Source organism: Bubalus bubalis, chromosome 3 (assembly GCF_019923935.1).
Source record: "Bubalus bubalis isolate 160015118507 breed Murrah chromosome 3, NDDB_SH_1, whole genome shotgun sequence".
Taxonomy (NCBI): Eukaryota; Metazoa; Chordata; class Mammalia; order Artiodactyla; family Bovidae; genus Bubalus; species Bubalus bubalis.
In genome coordinates, this window is record NC_059159.1 from 173,767,332 (window position 1) to 173,789,606 (window position 22,275).

A 22,275-nucleotide genomic window follows, 5' to 3' on the forward strand; every position below is an offset into this window, starting at 1 on the left:
GTGCCCCCTCTGCCCCCAGGTGCCCGGTGCCCGGGTGTGATGGCCAGGGCCACATCACCGGCAAGTACGCCTCGCACCGCAGCGCGTCCGGGTGTCCGCTGGCGGCCAAGAGGCAGAAGGACGGCTACCTCAACGGCTCCCAGTTCTCCTGGAAGTCGGTCAAGACGGAGGGCATGTCCTGCCCCACGCCCGGCTGCGACGGCTCGGGGCACGTCAGCGGCAGCTTCCTCACCCACCGCAGGTGAGTGCACCTGCCCCCCTGCGTGCCAGCCAGGGGGAGCGAGGACTTGGGAACCCACACCAGCTCACAGCATGCCGAGGCGCAGGGAAGGAAGAAGCAAACTCAGACGCATTTTGCAGAGCACACACTCGTCCCACCACATCAGTGTATACGGAGAGGCTTCCCAATGCCTTTGATTGGGATCCACAGAAACAGGTTGTCATTTTACACACGCACACACACTCACAAGAGTATCTGTGGGTTTAATTATTCGTTTTGGCTGAATATGGCAAACATATCCCACTCAAGGACAAGGTGGCACGTGGTTACAGGCGCCTCATCAGATACATCAGAAAACCTCCAAAAATCCAATCACCCCCCACACTGATTATTATTTGCTTAATTTTAAAATCTATGTACATACAATCACACTGACTCAGAAGAAGAGGCAAGTGGCCCCCGCAGGCGTCAGGATGAATGACTGATGTGGACACATCTCAGCCACCCCCAGCTTTCTGGGAGCCAGGCGGGAGACACAGCACCTCACGTATGACATAAACCCACAGGGTCTCATGAACTCTCTAACCTCAGACCCCGGGCACCTCACCTCCATCTGCAAAACCACATCAAACACAGAGTAAGCCGAAAGGAATGACATGCGGCAATGAGCCTTAACATTCTTTAGGAAGTTTGGTTTTTATTGTAAAGAAGTTCCTGCTCAGGTAGAAACTCAGGGGCCAAAAGAGACAGATGAGTGTCTTTCCCTGACTCTCCCCAAGGCGGGGTGGGGAGTCCCCGCATCTCCCTTCAGAAAGCACCCTTGAACAGAGAGGCTTGCATCCAAAGACACAGAGGCCCCCAACCCACAGCACACACTGGCTTCTTCCTTTGGGTAGAAACAGATCACAGTGCTCATGGCTGTGTGCGTGGGGTGGGGCCAGCCCTGCACCCGGGCACCTGGGCCAGGCTGGCCACTGCATGCACTTAGCGGGACAAACGTCTCACTCCGCTCAGAGCCGCCCTCCCTTCCAGCGGGAGGGCTTGGCCTGCACCCCCAAACTCCACTCTAGACGGGGTGTTACCCGAGAGAACTCGCTCTGCTGACATCTGTGCTCCCTTGTGCCAGGGCGTCTTCAGGACACAGTCCCAGAGGCAGAAACGCTAGTTTTCACATGTTGATAGGAAGTACCAAAATGCCCTCCAAAAAGTGCCTGCTTCCTTCAGTCTCTGGCAATCAAAAACATTTTAAAAAAATTTTTTAAGTCCTGCCTACGTGATCTATGGGTAAGGGTCACAGATAAGCCATAATCAGACACAGATGAGAGCAAGCTCCACTTCTCTGATGACATATAAGCACTGGGGTACCTGGAGAAGGGCATGGCAACCCACTTCAGTGTCCCTGCCTGGAGAATCCCATGGACAGAGGGGCCTGGCAGGCTATAGTCCATGGGGTGGCAAAGAGTTGGACACAACTGAGCGACTTAACTCACACACACACTCTTGGGTACCAGAAACATCACCAGAGGACATGAATGTAACTGCTCCTCGTGCTGTTTCCAAGCCTCTGACTGAACTGTTGCCCGAGAATCAGAAGAGTGACCGTGGGGAGCCACCCAGCAGCGTGCACCCCCCACAGGCTGGTCACTCAGCGCCCCCTTGGGGCCTGTGGGGCGAACCCGGGCCCCTGATTCTGAGGCGCTCCCACCTGGCGGGACCCTGGGCCCCTCCGCGCACCCCCAACACCTGCTTACCCTCCGGCTTGACAGTCAGGTGCCCGGACCCAGCAATCGCATAAAGACGCCCAGGCTCTCCTGGTTTCTACCCTTCCCGGTCTCTTTTCCCCTAACCGACACTCCTCCGCACTGTGTCTGGCCAGGCGGGGGCTTTGATTCAAAGGCACCCCCGTCTTGGAGCGGGAGGGAATCTTGGGGCAGGTCTAGTGAAGACAGACACGTGACTGTGCTTCCGCAGAATCTCTCCGTCCAGAATCCCCGTGATGCACCCTCGGGTCTGCAGACAGCTCACCCAGGGCGCCGAGAGGGTGCCAGGAGGAGACCCTGAGTCCAGGGCAGGAACCATCAGCCCACCCCGTCTAGCACTGGGGGCAGAGCTGTGTTCCGGCGGCTCCACAGAAAGACAGAGCCGGGGGGCGGAGCCACTGAGGGAGGAGCCTGTGGGGGCGGAGCCTCAGTATCGAAGGCCGCTCCACGGTGGGCGGGGCCCTGCCTGTGGTGGGCGGAGCCTCAGGGGCGGAGCCTCAGTATCGGAGGCCGCTCCACGGTGGGCGGGGCCCTGCCTGTGGTGGGCGGAGCCGCAGGGGCGGAGCCTCAGTATCGGAGGCTGCTCCACGGTGGGCGGGGCCCTGCCTGTGGTGGGCGGAGCTGCGCGGAGATTTTAATGCTTCATTTCTCTGTGAAGCTCACTCAGCTGTCTGACCCGCTACCTCTGCCCCCTCTGGGGAGGGAAGGGACGTGCATGCTGCCTGGAGAGTGGCGGGAACCCCCAGGTGGCAGGTGGCGGGCGCCCTCCTTCTGGGTATAAATGTGTCATGGGGGACAGGGTGCAGGGGGTTGGGGGTGAACAGGACCCTGGGAGAGCTGACCTGCACTTTTTCAATTGTGGTAAAAAGCACACAACATGACATTTACCGTCCTACCCACTCTTAAGTGTCCCGTTCGCGAGCGATAGGTAGAGTCTCACTGTTGTGCAAGCACGTTCACCCCCAGAGCCCTCACCTCCAGAGGGAAACCCTGTACCCACTGGACGCACTCTCCCAGCCCCGCTGGCCCCTGGCACCGCCGTCTAGCGGGTCGGACTCTCTGGTCCTCAGCTAGGGGGTATCACAGGCTGTCTGTCCCATGAGCCTTCATCTCCATCAGCACAGCTCCCGGGTCCCTCCACACCGTAGCCGGCATCAGGCCACCTTCCTGTTGAAGGCTGAGTCGTGTCCTGTCGCATGCTGGCCTGCACCTTTCAGCTGTTGGACAAGTTTTCATCTGTTTCATTGTATAGATGGAATGTTGTTCCCTGGCGGTGTGAGAACCACAACCCTGGCTGGCATACAGCTGAGGCACAAACACGGGCTTAGCAGAGGGTCCTGATGCCTCCCCCAGTGAAGTCCTTGGGCCCGGACGACTGTCTGGAACCCACTGGCGGTTCCTCAGATTTTTGAGGCCTGGGTGTGGACAAGCATCCCAGAAAGACACAGGTAGTGGCTTGAGATTCAAGCTGTTTATACAGCCCACATGCCACAAGAGCAAAGCAGCTTTTAGAGTCAGAAGAGTAGACACAGACAGAAATTCCTGTTTGGTGCTTTCTTCCCCCCAATCCATGACCACCCAGTGAGATGATGAAGGGCCACTTTCTCAGGGGCCGTAGATGAAAGGGGGGCACCTGCCCTGGCTTCTGGTCCCAGGACACCCGCTTGCCCCACTTTCCTCTTCAGGGAAGTGACCACACCAACACGCCCCCTGCGTGCCCATGCCCCCATCTGCTGTGAAATCGTTTCCATTCATTTCTTCCATATAAGGATGCGGAGGACCTCCTCCTACCCCCTTTCTCCTCAGCAGAGCTTCTGTGAAGCTCTAGAAGTGCTCCCTCCATCGTTAGGACTGGCTGAGTCAAAAGGTGCAGCTGAGATGAGCAACAAGACCTGGGAGTAGGTGTAGCTGCTCAGGAGCAAGGGAGGGCATTCTTGGAAGGGGCAGCTGGATGTGAGCTTTATCTGAAGGAAAGAAACCAGGCAATGGAAAGAGTTAAAGGCACAGGGCAGTCGCAGGGACTTGATGGGCCAGATCCTGACATGCAGACTGACCGAGGCACCAGGATCTCACCAGACACGTGACGAGGTGCCTGGAGTGGTTCCAGGTCAGATTCCAGGAGCAGGGTCAGAGGTGTGAGGGGAAGGGCTAGAGAGAGGACACTCTGGCAGGGTCTCACCTGCCTCCGGGGGGTGGGGGCAATGGCTCAGCTGACTGGAAAGGCCCCCCAGCCTGAGTGGGGGTGTCAGGACTATGCAAACTGTGGAGCCTCCTATGCAGGAGAGACAGAGGCGTGAGGGAGGGGCTGGGGAGGGGGTTTCTGTACCTGTGGATCCACTGCTCTTTGTGGGAAATGGCCACACTGTGCACTCACTTCAGTCTCATTCCACTTTACGTAGAGTAGAAGATTCTCCAAAATTAAAGCCACAGCTCTAATCCTAATGAATAAATAAGTAAGTGACCTTAGAAGTAAGTCATCTCTCACTGGGCTTCATCTAAATAATTTTTTTAAAAATTACCTCCCAGACCCTCTTAAACCTCTTCCCACCTTGGACCACATGACCTAATTTATTTGTTTTCAGTTCCTCTACAGTCCTTTATGGAGAAGGAAATGGCAACCCACTCCAGTATTCTTGCCTGGAGAATCCCATGGACAGAGGACCTTGGTGGGCTACAGTCCACGGGTTGCAAAGAGTCGGACACGACTGAGCGACTTCACTTTCACTTTCACAGTCCTTTATAAATGGAGAGATCGCCTTTTTTAGGATATTTATTGTGCTTGATGTTTCCCAAGAGAATTGTGGTAAAAATGTCACCATAGTGAGTGACTTCCATGAGTTATTTTTGTAATCAACCTTCTCCTTTAATGTAAACGCAAGCTGGATACACAGCCTTAACAACCACTCCAAAGACTGGAGGTTCCTTTCTTGCTCACAGGACAGAACAAGATGAGGGGACACCAGAGAAGGGCTCAGTCACCTTCAGCACCTTCTTCAAGGGTGGTCTTCATTCCACAGCCCAAGACGGAGAGAATGCGGAGGATCCCCCTGGGAGTCAGGGAACACAGATTACTTCCTTCTTACCCCACTGGTGGAACCTGGTCCATAGTATCACCTAGTGCAAGGGATGGTGGGAAGTGTAGTCTTCATGGGATGCTGGGAAATGCAGTCCACTTGGGATGCTTGTGAGTCCAAGGAGAAGAGAGCCTTTATGCACCTGCCTTTCTGTGATGTGGAAAAGCTGTAGTTTTTGTTTTTTGTTTTTACCAAAATTTATGTCAACAAGCAGCCACAGCTCCCTGAGGTCTGCATAGTCCCACTTCAGAGATGCCAGTAAGGAGAAAGCTGGACGACCAAGGGCTGTCTGGGCGCATGTCTGTGGACCACAAGCGTCTCAGTCTGTCTGTCTGTGTATCTGCAAGACCAAGGCCAAGGCTGCCGCATGGCAGGTACGAAAGAAGCCTGGTGCCATGGGATGGACCCCAGGGAGAGGGAGCGAAGAGGGCAGACCTCTTCCACCCAGCCATCCCACCGGGAGGAGCACCCACCGCCCTTGGCCTCGGCGGATGGGTCGCTGTCTGCCCAGGAGCGTGGAAGTGGGCTCCCTCTCAGGTTGAGACCACAGCCACACTCGCCCAAACCCCACGTGTGGACAGGGGACACTGAAGCAGCCCCAGGGTTCCTGGCTCAAGACTGGGGGAGGTAAATCTGGACTTCACAGCATTGCAGCCCTGGCGCGCTGGTCTGGCCGCAGGCCAGCCCTGCACCCACTCCTACTGGGCTCTTGTCCAGCCCCTGGACACTTGCCTCTCCCCAGGGCCATCACGCGCCCCTTCCCGCCTTCTCCGAACCTCGGCTCCCACTGCCTCCTGGCGGCGGGGTGGAGGGAACGGAAGGCGTGGCAGGGCCTCCAGCCCAGCTGGTAGTTCTCTATTTGAGGAAAGGATGTTGGAATCAAGGCAGCTCACTTACGAGAGGAGACGCCTCCGTTCTGGATTCTCTGAGATCTGCAGGAGGTGAGGAGGGCAGAGGTTCCCAGGCTTCCGGAGGAGAAGATGCTGCGGGCGTGAAGACCGTCTCCCTGGAGCAGACCCTGTGCTGACTCAGCGTGATTGTGGTACTCTTCTGGGGGAACCAGCCAGGCCCCCGTTTCACACTGTAATCAGAGTCTGCCTCCTTGGGAGGAGAGAAGAAAGCCAACAGGCCCTGTTCTCTGGGGCAGGCCTCACACTGGCCACCTCGGCCCATCCCCTGTCCACCCACCTTGTGCTGACTGCTGCCCCTGCAAGCTCCTCAGATGTATGAACTCTTTTACTCCAACCTCCACATTTCAGTACTTGCGAGAAAGCACTAAGAAGGGAAAAACTCAGATCCAACATCTGTTCCAAACCGCGAATCCCACAGGGCCGGTGAATGTTAGCTGCTGGGTCACAGCGCCGGCCTCCCGGGCCCGAGAGCACATGGGCTGGGGGCAGACTCCTGGGGAGATGCCACCATGCTTGATGTTTTGAGACTTTCTCCTCCTGAAGCGTGTGCACGTCCATCCATCCGCTGCTGCTCCGTTTGCAGGTCTGGGGTCACTGGACGTGCGAGGCTGCTGGGCCCATGGCTGATGCTCGGTCACCACGATGCAAGAGCCGAGGCTCCCCAGCGCTTGGTTGAGTCAATGCAGGCCCACATGTGCGCAGCACACGGGTGGGGGCTCCCACCTGGGACGGCGCAGGGCCGAGCAGCACCCAGGGTGCCCTGCAGGCCCCATCCGAACCCCAGTTCCCTTGCTGAGCTCCGTGGCCCTGGGTCCTTCAGGCTCACCCTCTGCTGCCCTCAGCACCTGCCTGCTGGGTCCTCACTCTGGGAAGGCACCCTGAGCAGCCCTCGTGGGCAGCCAGGGGCCCAGCTGGGTGAGGACACGCCCAGCCACACTTGTCACCCCCTGCCAGGAGCCCAGGCCCCGTGTCCCCGCTCCTGCAGCACCTCTGCCCTACGTCCTCAGTGTCGGCGGCCCCCTGCACTCTCACCTGCTCCCCAGATGTGCCCCTGAACTCATGGGAAGAAAAAACCACACTCACAGAACAGTTACGCTCATATCCAAAAACAGAAATAGTATAGGAAAATGGGAGATGTGGATGAGAAGCCCAGAACTGATGAACAGATATGATGGTGTCAATTTCCTACGCTGCCTGACACACACCACGACCTACTGTGTTTCAGTGTTAAACAGTTTGTCCTCTCGGTGTCAGAGGTCAGAGGTCGTGACATGGGCGGGCTGCGGGTGGGGAGGGCAGTTTGGGACGCCGCCTTGTCTCTGCCCTTTGTCACACGTCCTTCCTCTGTGTCCGGGTCCAAACACCCCTCTTTTCCCTCGTGAGGTCACAGGACAAGCCCCCCAGCCCTCCAGCACTACGTCACCTTGACTCAAGGGTGCCTCACAGGCCAGTTTCCCACTGGGTCCTGTCGGTTCTGGACTCAGAGCATCAGCGTCCTCTGGGGACACGACCATCCACAGCGATGATTTATACCGGACTGATCCCTGAGCCTGCTGGAGACAAGCATCCAGGCCTCCCCGCAGGGGGCCGCAGCCACCCCGCACCAGCGGGGCACTTGCCCAAGAGAAGAGTGCTAGAGCCCCTTCGTGAGCAGTACGGTCCCCACACTGCCAGGGAAAGCATGCCTGATCCTCCAAAGGCCATCCCTGTGGGTTGTCTGACTCCACACCTGCCCTCAGGCTCCACAGCAACTCCGGGCAAACAGTGGGTCAGAACAGCATGATAACAGCAATCCTCTCCAGGACGGTGTGCAAGCCCCTCAATTCCCCGTCCTTGGAGAGAAGACCCCAGCAATCCTGTTATACCTGCTGCCCAGGCCCCCAGACCCTCACAAACAGCTGATTCCCCTGTGACGCCATCAAAATGCATGTGCGGAGGGGCACCGAGCCAGGGAAACACTGTGATTGCGGACCCTGCCACTCTCCCCTCTTGCCCACAGCCCCCTGCTAATTAACGCCTGTGACCGGGACACCCCAACTGCCCCGAGGCCCGGGTGTCTGGATGCAGAGCCTGCTGTTCCAACACTGCCTTCTCTCCAAGGCTCAGGGTACACATTTGACACCAAATGGTTTGGGAGAAACTCAAGAATATTTGGGGGAAAAAACTCCAGATCTGCATCATGGACTGAGAAAGGACCGCAGGACAGCCCTTCACACTGAAACGGGAGCAGATCGGACAAGTAAGGGGAGGCAGGGATTCTCTGGGGGTCAGAGGACAGCCTGTGCCCCGACACCCGCCTTGAGGTCCCAGGAAGCCAATGCAAAGCTGGCTGCTCAGCGGGTGTGACACGCGCCCTTGTCAACGCCGGTCCCTCGTGTTTGCCTGCCGTGCTGCACTCCCAGCCCTCAAGCGCACGGGTGGCGCGGCCCCAGAGTCACCTCGTAAAGGCGGCGTTAGCGTGGGAGTCCGTGTGCTGTACAGGGAGGTGTGGGGTCCTTACGAGGATTTTAGCAGCAATGGTGAAATCACAAACAAGATACCAGAACTGCAAACCTGCATTTCCTGGGACAGACACCGCGTCGGGGCCTTTCGCCAGGCCAGGGCCCATGGTTCCCAATTCCCAGCCACTCTGGGCCGTGAGCAAACCTCGGAGCAATACAACCCCACTGCCCTGTGTCTCTCTAACCACCGCCCCACCCTGGGAATTTCACGGCGACGTCCTCCTGAAGGGAGTGCCTCTGGTGGGCGGGGGTGGGCTGGGCTGGGGGTTGTTGTTCTGTTGCTCAGTCATGTCCAGTTCTTTGCGACCCAGCAGACTGCAGCACAGCGGGGGCGAGTCCTGATAAAACGCCGGGCCCCCCACCCCCATCCCCTCCGTCCCCCTGAAGCCCTGGCAGTGTTTGCCCAGAGCCCTCCTGGAGTTCCTGCTGGAGCCGCAGCCAGTCTGGGGCCCAAGTGCGGGCCCTGGGGCAGAGACCAGTTAACTCCTTGCTGCTGGGAATCTGGATCCTGGACCTTTCTGGGCCCCTCCAGGAGAAGTCTGGCTTTCATCAGCGACTTCTCCTTAAGGGCTGCTGGGTCTCCCCCCGCCAGGACTCCACCCCTATCGCATTGAGACCCCCAGAGTCTCCCCAGCAGGACCCGCCACGTGGACTTGAGATCCCTGGACCAGCTGGGACCCTGGCACCCGGTGACGTTGGCGCAAGTGGCCGCTAGATGGCACTGTGCCCTCGCTGGGGACCCGGCCACCCAACACCCAAGCTGAGGCTGCCTACCCAGGGCACTTCCAAATTTGAGCCGCGCTGGGATGCAGTCACAGGATCGGAATGGGAGCAGCATAGAGCGGGCTTGCGTGCACAAAACGCATCCATCTCCGGGCCTCTGTCTCCTAATTTAGTTCCCAGCTCCGGCTGCAGGGCGCCGTTAGTCTGTCACTTCCGGCCAGCGGTTCAGTTAACTGGAAACGAGGAGAAACCACTGCAGACTGAAATCAGATTCTGACGCTCTGCGTGGGTCCAGGAATCCCTGTGTGAGACTGTTTGCAGGTCATCCTGCTGCTGGGCACCATCCGCCTGCTGACGGATGCCTGGGGACACCGTGGCCCTCCCTGGCTTCCGTGTGGCTGGGCCGCCTCCATTCTGTCCACCCTCGCTCTGTCCATCGCTCCGTCTGACCGCTCAGTGTTCGGGTGGGAGGGTCGTGGTGGACGGTCACCCTCAGCGCACAGCTTTCAATTCATGAGCGTCCTGGAGCCCCGGGGACATGCTGGCCTCTGATCAATGGGCCTGGGGCTGACAGTCCCAGGGGTGCAAACAGGAAGCAACCTGTTTGTCCTGCTGCCCCTTCCCCTGTGGATCTAGAAGCTTCCTGAGCGAGTCTGGGGCCCAGCGAGGTTCCTGGAGAAGCAGCGGGCGGGGCGGTCACCCAGCCTCCAGGGGGAGAACCCTGCACAGTAATCAGAGACAAGCGTCCCCTCGAACCCACAACTGGGAACTTCCTTATTGTACGAAGACCTATCCCCCCACCTGCCGAAAGCACATCAGGAAAGTGTTAGAGAAGGCATCAGAGGAGACCTTCCAGAAGCTCACGGAGCCGAGGCAGACGTGTTGCCTAGTGACTCTGTGCTATGCCCCTGGGTGGGGTGGCCCTCAGCATGGACCCAGAAAGTAAGAAACAGGGAGAGGCATCCTGCAGAGACACAGCTCAGGCTCAGGGCCCAGCCCAGGGTGCAGAGTACACAGGGGATACACAGGGGACCTTGGCACGTGTGTGAGGAGACAGCCAGGCGTCAGACCCCGATGGTCAGGGAGTGCACAGGTGTTTACACCGGGGGCTGGGAGGTGGACCCTGAATTTCTCCCAGTACCTGTGGGGAGGGGACCTGCTGGGTCAGCATGAGTCTGGGGGCTCCTCACTCCACCTTTCACTTCGGTACGTTTTGCAACCAACCCTTGTGCGGGTTTGAGACTTTCTGTAAGGAAGTTTTTAAAGAAGGGGGTTTCTCCGTAAGAGTCCCGGAAACCCTCAAAGGTGGACGCGGCCTGAAGGTGCTGGTCTGCCTCCCTGGAGCCCGGTGGCCAGACCTCGGCCCAGCCATGCCGTGGCCCTGGGCTCCAGACCAGCCTGAGCTTTGTGGTCCCCACCGCGCCTGCCTGCATCCCAGCTGGTGTCCCCTCTGCCAGGCAGGGCCCCGGGCCGCTCTCCCCGCCGCTGGGGTCCCCAGCGCGTGACTCACGCCATCTCCTGTCTCGCCCCCAGCTTGTCGGGATGCCCACGGGCCACGTCCGCCATGAAGAAGGCGAAACTGTCGGGAGAGCAGATGCTGACCATCCGGCAGCGGGCCAGCAACGGTAACAGCGCCCTCCCACCCCGCCTCCCCCATCCTCCCACCCCGGCCCCTCGTGCAAGGGGGGCTCCGGTCACTCCTGCCTGTCCAGAGCCAGTCCACGGGGGGTGGCCTCCCAGGGAGCCGAGTCAGGGGTCCCCCGGCCACATGCAGCCCACCCCCACCCCACTGTCCTCTGGGGTCTATCCTTGCGCCTGTCTGTCCGTCCACACAGCCCTCCTCCAGATGCTCTCCTGCAGGGGCACAGAAGTGCAGGTGGGAAGCCCCGGCCGCATGCCAGGGTACCAGTCCAGTCCCAGTCTGTCCTTGTGGCCCCCAGATTCCACAGCAGTGGATTCGCCTGCAGAACACTCAAGGCTGTGTTCTGACCCCCAGTCGGCCCTCCGGGCTCTTCCAGGCCCCTGGGGCACGGGCGCGGGCGCGGGCGGGGCGGGGGAGCCCCCGGTCAGTTTCTTGCAGGGCCTCGTCTCGGCCTCCTCCTACAGGGGGTCCCTAACCAGGGCCCTCTTCCCGCGCGGCCCCTGCTGCTCTGTTTTTCCAGCTTGTGTGTTGTCCTGTTGGAGACTTTACGGTTTAAGAGGCACCAGGCAGGGCTGTGGTGTCATCTGGGGACCTGGGCGTGAGGGGCCACGAAGGGTCCTGGGGAGAAAGCGTGAGAGACGGGCTCCGTCTTAGGGCTGCGGGCGAGAGTCCAGTGTTAATGGACCAGCACGTGCGTTAAACAAGGACATGTCTGTAACAAACACACGGACGGACGCTCGGACCACAGCCCGGTCGCCAAGGCTCGAGGGGGGTGACCTCGTGTGTCCCCGAGAGGGGCAGTCCTCGGTCACAGGGGTAGTGTTTGTGTGTGTCCCTGGGCGCCGAGGTTCTGTGCTCATTGGTGAACAGAGCTCAGCGCAACTGTGATCGGGAGTCAGCAAAGTGACCCGAGAGAGCCTCCCCTTCCAGACCCCTCGGGGGTACTCTGGGGAGCGGGGCTCAGGCAGAGCAGGTTTTCTATGAAAGTCATGGATCCAGGCTCTGGGCAAGGTGCCTCCCTGACTCTGTGTCCCCAAAGGCGCGGTCACCCCGGGCCAGAGGCCTGGGCACATCACAGGAGCCCGGACCCTCCTCCCCTACTTCCTGGGCTGGGGTCCAGGCAGACCAGGATCCAGCCCTGCCGCGTGCTGGCCTGATGGAGCTGGGAGCCCTAGCCACCATCTGGAAGCTGCCGTCGCTCACTGGACATTCATTTTTGGTCCTGAGGATGGCTCAAGGGGCGCAGAGACAACAGTCCTCAACATGGGTTCCATCACCCACCAGAAAGGCAGCCAGGGCCACGACGCCTCACCTGAAGTCTTGGTCCCACGAGCCCCACGTCTGTTCAAGTCACCTGGGGGCTCAAGACGCAGGACCAGTTGGACAGAAGCCTTCAGACCAGCCCACCAGCCTGAGGAGCCGGTCTAGAGACTCCAAGGTCACCAACACCCCCTCTCACTCAGCCATCGAGGGGCACATTGCCCCAAGGAAAGCCATATCCACTGAGCTCTTTCTGAAATGTTTAGCATGACATCTCACCTACAAACAACCCTGGAGCTAAAACAAAAATTCTGCAAACTGACGTGAGCCCGCACCAGCTTTTGAATCTGGATAGATGGAGCAGTGTAGACACAGCAAGAAGTGGGGTGAGCAGGTCTGCAAACTGGAGGAGGAGCCTTCCACCGGGAGGGCGGCCGGAGTGTGGGGAGGCCCTGGCTGGCATCTCTCCTGTGGGACGTCTGACCCTCAGAATCCTTCTTCCATGTCGGCCAAGCGCAGCTGGGAACCAGAAAGGGCGGGTGCCACGTGGGCAAGGAGCCCAGGCTTCATCTGGCTGGACGCCCAACTCCAGGCCCAGCCCAGGTCAGCGGGGTCACCCTCGGGGGTTGCCATCGGCTCATCTCTGCATCTGAGCTCAGCTCCATGACTCCAGGTTTCGGAACCTGTCTTCCTGCTGTAGGTTCTGTCACAGACAAGGACCCTGGGAGCCCAGGTCACCTGGAGATGAAACTCCAGAGTCAGGTCAAACCCGGGTCTCCCCAAGCCCAGTCCATGCCAAGCCCGGCCTGATAGTCCCCTCGCTCCACACCTGTCGGGACTTTTCTGCCAAGACTAGAGGCATTTCTTACTGAACCCAGAGCTGAACATGTCACTCCGCGGATAAATGGCCTCATCCCTGTGTGTCTGACCCAAGGGTAGGACTCGAGGGATTCGCTCCTCTCTTTGAGGGGCTAGGGGTCAGTGGTCACTGCCCACGTCAGCCACGCCTGCCCTCCGCAGTTGAAGGCATGTGTGTGAGGAAGAGACGGCCTCTCACTCTCTTCTCTTGAGCATCCAGAGGGTACGCCTTGTCCAAGGTCACTCACTCTCCATGACGCCCTGTCCTCTTACGGTGGTGGAGCTCCATGGCCAGGCCCACTCAAAGCCCTGGGCTGACTCGGGCCTAAGTCTGGCCGTTCTCCCCCAGGCGTTCACCTGAAAGGGAAGGAGCATGTCTGAAGGTCCCGAAGCCTCTTTCTGGTTCTAAAATCCAGCGTTCTCTCTTTTTCTTTCTAAAGTTTAGAGAAGAGCCTGCTCTGGCCTCATCCCCCAAAGACCTCATTGTTCCGAGTGTCCTCCAAGTGACCCCCTATCGTCTCCAAGTAGCTGGGGCCCCACACAGTTATCAGGGTATCCTCTGGGACCCCCGCACACACATTCACTGCAGGCCTGTGAGCCTCCCTCCCCGGAGCCGTGCGGCAGGGGCCTTGGGGCTTTGGTTTTTCTGTTGTTTGTGTGTGGTTTTGGTTTCTGATTTTGGTCAAGTGTTCAGGAGAGAAGGTGGAGGAGGGCATGGCAACCTACTCCAGCATTCCTGCCTGGAGAATCCCCATGGACAGAGGAGCCTGGCGAGCTACAGTCCATAGGGTCGCAGAGTCGGACATAACTGAGCAACTAACACACACTATCAGGAGAGAAGGAAATGAAAGAACTCCCCCTCCCCTCTTGTCTGCTGTCGGGGAGCTGAGCTGAGGGAAGGGCCCCCTCCCCTGCCTGCAGCTCTGTCCGGGGATTTTGTGCACCGATTCATTTATATCATTAACAGCCTGAGCCTGGGCCCTGACGTTCTCCATTACCTAGAAGGAAAAGGAAGCTCAGAGAGGTGAAGGCGGCAGCAAAGGCAGGTGACCTGTGAGGGAACCAGAGCCGGCTCACCGCCGGGCAGGGCCCCGCTCTACCCAGTAGGGCTGAGGGGACCTGGCCCTCTCTCCCCTCCGGGAGGGGGCTTCAAAGCTGGGGTCTCATGCCCTGGGGTTCTCAGGGGTGACCTGGGCTCTGAGGGGTGACCTGGGGCTCTGAGGGTAACCTGGGCTCTGAGGGGTGACCTGGGGCTCTAAAGGGTGACCTGGGACTCTCATGGGTGACCTGGGCTCTGAGGGGCCACCTGGGCTCTGAGGGGTGATCAGGACTCTGAGGGGTGACCTGGGACTCTCATGGGTGACCTGGGCTCTGAGGGGCCACCTGGGCTCTGAGGGGTGATCAGGACTCTGAGGGGTGACCTGGGATCTGAGGGGTGACCTGGGGCTCCCAGGGGTGACCTGGGCTCTGAGGGGCCACCTGGGCTCTGAGGGGTGACCAGGACTCTGAGGGGTGACCTGGGACTCTCATGGGTGACCTGGGCTCTGAGGGGTGATCAGGACTCTGAGGGGTGACCTGGGATCTGAGGGGTGACCTGGGGCTCCCAGGGGTGACCTGGGCTCTCAGGGGTGACCTGGGGCTCTGAGGGTAACCTGGGCTCTGAGGGGCGATCTGGGCTCTGAGGGGTGACCTGGGCTCTGAGGGGCCACCTGGGCTCTGAGGGGTGACCGGGGCTCTGAGGGGTGATCTGGGCTCTGAGGGTGACCTGGGGCTCTGAGGGGTGACCTGGGGCTCTGAGGGGTGACCTGGGGCTCTGAGGGGTGACCTGGGCTCTGAGTGGCGACCTGGACTGATGGCTGACCTGGGCTCTCAAGGGTGACCTGAGCTCTGAGGGGTGACCTGGGCTGATGGCTGACCTGGGCTCTCAAGGGTGACCTGAGCTCTGAGGGTGACCTGGGCTCTGAGTGGCGACCTGGGCTCTGAGGGGTAACCTGGGCCTTTCAGGGGTGACCTGGGGCCCTGAGGGGTGACCTGGGCCTCTCAGGGGTGACCTAGAGCTTTGAGGGTAACCTGGGCTCTGCGGGGTGACCTGGGCTCTGAAGGGTGACCTGGGGCTCTGAGGGGTGACCGGGGCTCTGAGGGGTGACCTGGGGCTCTGAGGGGTGACCTGGGCTCTGAGGGGTGACCTGGACCTCTCAGAGTTAACCTGGGCTCTGCGGGGTGACCTGGGCTCTGAAGGGTGACCTGGGGCTCTGAGGGGTGACCAGGGCTCTGAGGGGTAACCTGGGCTCTGAGGGGTGACATGGGCTCTTGGTGGTGACCTGGGGGCACACCCCTGTGGAGGCCTTTGGGAACTTCATTACCAGACCCTCAAACTCCCCCTGACTTCAGAATCTGACAGACTGAGAACCCACCGTCATGGGCCAGCCCTTCCCCCTACTGCAGTCCCCACTGTCAGCTAGCTAAGAAAGGACTCACCAGAACAGGAAGCGCTCCTGAATGCTGGGCTCCTGAGGGCACATCCCGGGAGGCGGAAGGCAGGGGAGCGGGGGAGCAGGGCTGAGTTCAGCAGGAGACGGAGAGGCAGCCTGTGTGCCGCAGTGCATCCGCACATCCGCTACCCTCTCATCCATCCACCGTCCATCCATCCATACGCCTACTGACCTCCTAGACCAAAAACTAGAGGTACGATGGGGGCCCAGGCTAATGTTTTTATTGGATTTAAAGTGATGATGACCTCCATGGGAAGGTTGATCTGATCTGCAAATTGTTTTGATAATGAAGCCTGATTTGCCACTTAATTTACACAGTAGATTGTTTTCATAAATTAAACACTTGACCCAAGGCTTTGATGGAAATATATTGAAGATACTCTGCAACATAAAATTTTCTAGAAATATATACATTTTTGACAACTATTTAACATCACAATAAAAAGCTTTAGGTGACAATTTTAGGACTTGTGAGGAAGAGCTGTGTCTTTTGCTAATTTTTTAATTCAAAGTATTGAAGCCCACTGCACTAGAGCACGGAGAAGGCGATGGCACCCCACTCCAGTACTCTTGCCTGGAAAATCCCATGGACGGAGGAGCCTGGTAGGCTGCAGTCCATGGGGTCGCTAAGAGTCGGACACGACTGAGCAACTTCACTTTCACTTTTCACTTTCATGCATTGGACAAGGAAATGGCAACCCACTCCAGTGTTCTTGCCTGGAGAATCCCGGGGACGGGGGACCCTGCTGGGCTGCTGTCTATGGGGTCACACAGAGTCGGACACGACTGAAGCGACTTCGCAGCAGCAGCACTAGAGCAGATGCAATATTTTTTCTTTTAGCTATTTTAGCTATTTTTTTAGCTCCCATGACCGGGTCAGCAGGACAAAACCAGTCTGTGCTACTTTCCAGTCAGAGCAGAGACGTGCCTGCAGAGGCCTGGTGCTGGCAGGCTGCTCGGACAGCGGCATCTGACGCTTTTCTTTGGCCCCTGTTTGGCAAGTCTCGCTGAAGGTCAGGCATCTGACCTACAGTTGATCTCTTAGAGCCACTGTGTCTGACGGGACCTTTTGTGATGCGGGCATTTGGGGCTCTGAGAGATTAAGGACAGTAGTCATCACTGGACTGGTAAGTAGCGGATGTGGATTCAGATTCCAGGTCTGTCTGTCGTGTTTGGAAAGCCGGCCTTAAATCCCAGACTGCTAAGCCTCTCATCAGAGCAGCTCAGAAACACCTCCAGACTTCAGGACATCTACTGGTCATGTGATCTCTGTACCCTGCGTAGACGCTGGTTTTCCATGAAAGTCAAACAAAACATGATAATTGATGGACGCTCTTTGATGAAAGTTCAAAACAGTGAAACAGGCTCCTAAGATTTCACCTATATTCCAGAGAGACCACATTCTCATCTCATAACTTTATCAAAATTCTTCTAGTTCCCTTTTGTCAGAATCTAGCCCCAAGACTCTTTCCTTGGGCTCCAAAATCACTGCAGATGGTGACTGCAGCCATGAAATTAAAAGACACTTGCTCCTGGGAAGAAAAGCTATGACCAACCTAGACAGCAGAGACATTTTGCAGACAAAGGTCCATCAAGTCAAAGCTATGGTTTTTCCAGTAGTCATGTATGGATGTGAGAGTTGGACTATAAAGAAAGCTGAGCACCAAAGAATTGATGCTTTTGAACTGTGGTGTTGGAGAAGACTCTTGAGAGTCCCTTGGACTGCAAGGAGATCCAACCAGTCCATCCTAAAGGAAATCAGTCCTGAATATTCATTGGAAGGACTGATGCTGAAGCTGAAACTCCAATCCTTTGGCCACCTGATGTGAAGAACTGACTCACTGGAAAAGACCCTGGTGCTGGGAAAGATTGAAGGCAGGAGAAGAGGAGGACAGAGGATGAGATGGTTGGATGGCATCACCGACTCAATGGACATGAGTTTGAGTAAACTCTGGGAGTTGATGAAGGACAGGGAAGCCTAACATGCTGCAGTCCATGGGGTCACAAAGAGTCCGACATGACTGAACGACTGAACTGAGCCCCAAGACAAAAGCGCTGACACGCTGGGGTATCTCACAGGCTTCGCTGTATATGAAGTACCATTGATGGAGCATCCTGACAAGCTAATCAAGGCAAGTTCAGTGGAAATCTGAGGCATGCTAGTCTTTCCGCCGTTCCCTGGGTCTCATAACAGTGCCGTGATCTTCAGACTGCCAGCCCCGAAGTGGATTGTTCCACTGACGATCACACTCACACACTCACGACTCAAGGGAAACATGAATCTCGGATTGGATACAGGCAGACGCAAGAATGCGTAGCGCATTCTTCACCCTTCCTGTCACGAATTATCCAAAGCCCGGTCTCTTGATCAAGCAGCTCTGAGGGTCACAGAGGGCGGTTCCCTGGGACGAGCTCCACTGGCCTCGTGTACAGACCCCGGCATCAGGGACCTTACAGTCCGAACGAAGATCGCGAAATCTGCAGAGGCAGCTGGCCCTCAGGGGTCGGGGAATAGAGGCGGATTCTCTGTGCTTCTTAGAAAAATGTGATAACTCACTCTTCACATGGCTGGTCTTCAGCTGAAGCTGCAGAGCACACCTGGAGAAGAGAAGACTTTAAATCGTCCAGACCCAAAGAACAAGAAATACAACCTGGGGAGCTTGTCCAGAAGTCTGACAGAAACTCGCCGAGAAAACCTGACCCTCAAAGCCCAAAGATCCAGGAGGGGTTGTGACGTTTCCTCAGGTTTCACACGAGATGTACTCACTGCGCCTGGATGGGTAGGGACTTAGAGGAAGTGAAACTGTTAGTTGCTTACTCACGTCCGACCCTTTTCAACCCCATGGACTGTAGCCCCTGAGGCTCCTCCATCCATGGAATTCTCCAGGCAGGAATACTCAAATGGGTAGCCATGCCATTCTCTAGGGGATCTTCCCAGCCCAGGAATTGAACCACGGTCTCTTGCATTGCAGGAGGGTTCTTTACCACCTGAGTCACCAGGGAAGCCCTTTAAGGAACTTAAAGGAATGTCGTGGCAAATCCTCATTACATGGTAAATTAACTCATGACTTAGTTGCTTTACAAATCAGGGTTTTTATGCACTTATCTTGATTGTTTTTATGCATTCTTACCTTGAGCTGTACCTGACCTTCAACTGCAGAAGAATAGTAACATTGGCCATCACCTTGATGGAAACCTCCCAAGTGGTTGCTTTTGTATACACTAACTCAGTTGACCCTAGTTCCTAATTTTGAGGGATTTCCATAAAGGCCTGGTCACAGATACAGAGCAGGAAATAGCTGCCCACCGCTGAGAAAGGTTAGACCTCGTTTCAGTACTGGCAGTATCGTCTAATGTATCCTTGGGCTGCTTTTCGGGAGCATTTGGTAAAAAAGCAGATTTTGTTGCTGGTCCTCTGGACCCTGTAAGAGGCTGCAGAGAAGCGCCTTGTGGACCTAAGGGGCTGATCAGGGTCATGGACACAGGGTCCTCCAGGTGACAGTGGGAGCATGGCCGAGGGAGGGGGCACTCAAGACCACCTCTCCCATGAGGCTGACTTTCCCACCTGAAACAGATCCGTGGGAGAAACCGTTCGGAAGGAAGGATAATTAAAGGGAAATCAAGCTGAGCGCAACGACACGTCCCGCCTGATCACATTCACAAGGAAAGGTGATGTCCTAGAAGAAATGGGCTTCTCTACAGGAGGATGTGTTACTCTCTTGAGTCTTCTTTTTCTTCATTTCACTACAAACAGCAGTGAAGACCGAAACCCCCACTCACTCTCTTCTCGATTCCCGGGTGCTGGCGCCGGGTGCAGCGTGTGCAGGGTTTCTGGGTTGTCAGAGGCCCTCCGTCTGGGGCAGACTGGACCCCTCTCTCTGCAAAGCTGGACAGCGGCCCCCAGTCTCCCCCAGTTGCCGGGCAAGTGACGGGAGTGCCCGTCCCGCACCTGTATCTGCAGGATTTCCGCTCTTCCCCTGGGGACTCTCAACCACAGGAGGCCAGGGCAAGCACCGCGAGCGCCAGGGCCTTTCTGACCCGGCGAGGCCTCGCAGCAGCAGCCGGCTGGGAGACCTGGCCTCCAACGCGCCCCTAGGCACCCCGACGTTCCTCCCTGCAGTCCACCCGGGCCCCCTCAGGAGCTGGTGCCTGCAGTGCCCTCCTGGCCCCCCGGAACTCCTCCCCACAAAGCCTCACAAGCTGGCCCTTCAGATGAGGGGTGTGCCCACCAGTCAGGGTCGGTATTCCGGGAGCTTCTGAGACCACCACCTGGAGCCGGTCCCTGCGCCTCCCACAGGAGCGCCCGCTCAGCGCCTGGCAAGTCAGGGCTTTGGTCGTGTGTGTGTGTGTGTGTGTGTGTGTGTGTGTGAGATGAGTCTTATCTGCAGAACCCCAGCTTGGTGGGGGGCACCCTACTGTCTTCTTTTCAGATACATCAGCCACCTGGCTCCTTCTGAGAGTGGGGGGGAAGGGGGTGGGGGGACAGAGAGGCAGACCACACACAGAGCAGATAGGTCACGGCCAGAGCCAGGGACACCCACGCCCAGGACACGGGGTGACCACCGGGTTCAGAGGGGCACACTCGCAGGCTCTGGTGAACCATCTCAGGTTTCGCTGAAGACGAAACCTTTCCGTTTGTGAGGGTCCGTGACCCCCAGCTGATTCCCGTTTGTAGGTGCCATCACTGTGAGGATGGCAGTGGGGATGAGAAGACCCACAACCCATGACCGTTTCGTTTTCATTCAAGAGCCTGTTTTCCCAGCAAACCAGGCTCCCTTTCTGGAGGAGTGACGGTGCTCCCGTCCTCCCCGCAGTGGCCCCAGGCCTGGCGTCTCTGACCCCCTGTCCTCCCCGCGGCGGCCCCAGGCCCGGCGTCTCTGACCCCCTGTCCTCCCCGTGGCGGCCCTGGACCCATGTCTCTGACCCTCCTGTCCCCGCAGCGGCCCCCGGCCCATGTCTCTGACCCTCCCGTCCCCACAGGTATAGAGAATGACGAGGAAATCAAGCAGCTGGACGAGGAGATCAAGGAGCTGAACGAGTCCAACTCTCAGATGGAGGCTGACATGATCAAGCTCAGAACTCAGGTAACAGTTTCTGCGGCCCCCAACCTAGTGGCCCCAGAGCCTCCAGGCCCCCAGCAGGCACGTCTCCCCTGGTCTTCGCCCAGTCTTCCCTTTACTCTCTCACCCTTTTCTTGGTCTTCTATCGAGGTGATTTCAGCAGCAAAATTTGCTGTCCCCGTGGGGCCCCAGAGGGACTAGTGTTCACTCGTGTCCGTTTCAGGGAAGCGCAGTTCCCAGCGGTGGGTCCTGAGGGTCTCCTGTCCCTGCAGGGGGAGAGCTCATCCCCCGGAGGCCAAGGCTGGGCCACCTGTCCCCTCAGGGAACACCGAGCCTGTCCCTGGGCTCCAGGCCCGCCTGTGTCCACGCAGACTGTTGGCGAGGCTGCTGGGTGGGCCAGGTCCGGTCTCCACTGAGCCCTTGCCAGAGGCCTGAGCCCAGGTGCCTTGTCCTGACCCCACGTGCCTGCAGCAGCCACACAGGACATGCGTGCATCAGGCCACACGTGCGGCCTGCAACGGCCGAGCCAAGGCTGCAGAGCTGCAGGTCCAGGGCATCCGCTCAGCTGTCCACAGGGCTGTGCCTCCTGAGGCTCTGGGGTGGGACACCCTTGGTGTGATCACAGGTGACACCGGGCCCTCATCCTGCTTGGGTCCCCCTCCCCATGGTCAGATCTCCCCTCCACAGCCATCCCCCACCCCGGTGTGGTCACAGGTGACACTGGGGGTCCCCGTCCTGCTTGGACCCCCCTCCCCGTGGTCAGACCCCCCTCCCCAGCTGTCCCCTCCGGGACGCTCGCAGCCTTTCTGGGACCCTCCCTATGGGCTCAGGCATCCAGGGACAGGCCGCTGCTGGTGCTTGCCCCCTGGGGGCACAGCCTCTCCAGGGTGGGAAGGTTGGAGACCCCACTGCCTGGCTTTCTGGTGCCCCCCAGCCCCGCTGCCCCCACGGTGCCAGTGACACCCAGGGAGGGAGGGGGCCTCGCTGCTGTGCTGTGACCGGAGGCGGAGGCAGAGCTCAGCGGGGCCCCCTGGCCACACTGGACACCCAGTGATGGATACGAGGCAAAGGTCATGGTGCCTGCCACCCCACCCCCAGCTTAGAACCCAGACCGCCCGAGCCTCCCCCTTACCTGTGTTACCTGCGGGCTCCGTGTGAACTTTCAGTGCAGAAGCAGGCTCTGGTTCTGCTGCCTCAAAGGCATGAATGTCAGTCTGACCCGCGTTTTACTCCTGCAGAGGCTGCGGGAAACCAGGGTCCCTGCAGGGTCCTGGGTCCCGAGCTCAGAAGAGCTCAGTGGTCTCTCCATCAGAAGTGCTCAGGACGGGTGCTTCCCTGGCGTCCAGTGCCAGGACTCGGCATTTCCAAGGCAAGGGGCACAGGTTCAGTCCCTGGTCAGGGAACTAAGAGCCCTAAAGCTTTGTGGCTTGGCAAAAAAAAAAAATTTTTTCAAGTGTAGAGTTATGTATACTTTTTGTTTCATCAAATCAGTGCTTGCTTAGCTCTGTGTATGTCTCTTATACGTTTCAACTCTATCCTGAGCCCGGGCAAGTGGTTGTGTTCACATGCACACATGGTCCTCGGGTCCTCGTCCCTCCGCTGCAGGAAGCCTGCTGCTCGTCACACACGTAGACGAGGATGCTCCCAATAGCAGGGGGCCTGTCCACCACACCCCCTCCCTGTCCACCCCCGCCCTCCGCAGGCTGAGGATCTTGAGCTGGCAGCACGGGGCTCCTGACCTGCAGAACAGGCTGCCTCCAGCCCCTCCCCGAGC

At 58.2% G+C, this 22,275-nt stretch overlaps 1 protein-coding gene across 14 annotated transcripts in view; it reads left to right on the top strand.

The window, feature by feature from the left end:
* MYT1L (myelin transcription factor 1 like) overlaps window positions 1-22,275 on the top strand; it is a 378,916-nt gene that overhangs the window by 350,874 nt on the left and 5,767 nt on the right. For 9 of the 14 annotated variants that reach the window (XM_044940559.2, XM_044940561.2, XM_044940566.2 and 6 more), the window contains 3 exons: window positions 20-241; window positions 10,723-10,814; window positions 20,422-20,531. In XM_044940559.2, the coding sequence (XP_044796494.1) occupies window positions 20-241; window positions 10,723-10,814; window positions 20,422-20,531 (424 nt within the window). The remainder of the gene's footprint in view (window positions 1-19; window positions 242-10,722; window positions 10,815-20,421; window positions 20,532-22,275) is intronic. The other 5 variants (XM_044940562.2, XM_044940568.2, XM_044940569.2 and 2 more) reach the window with 1 other exon arrangement.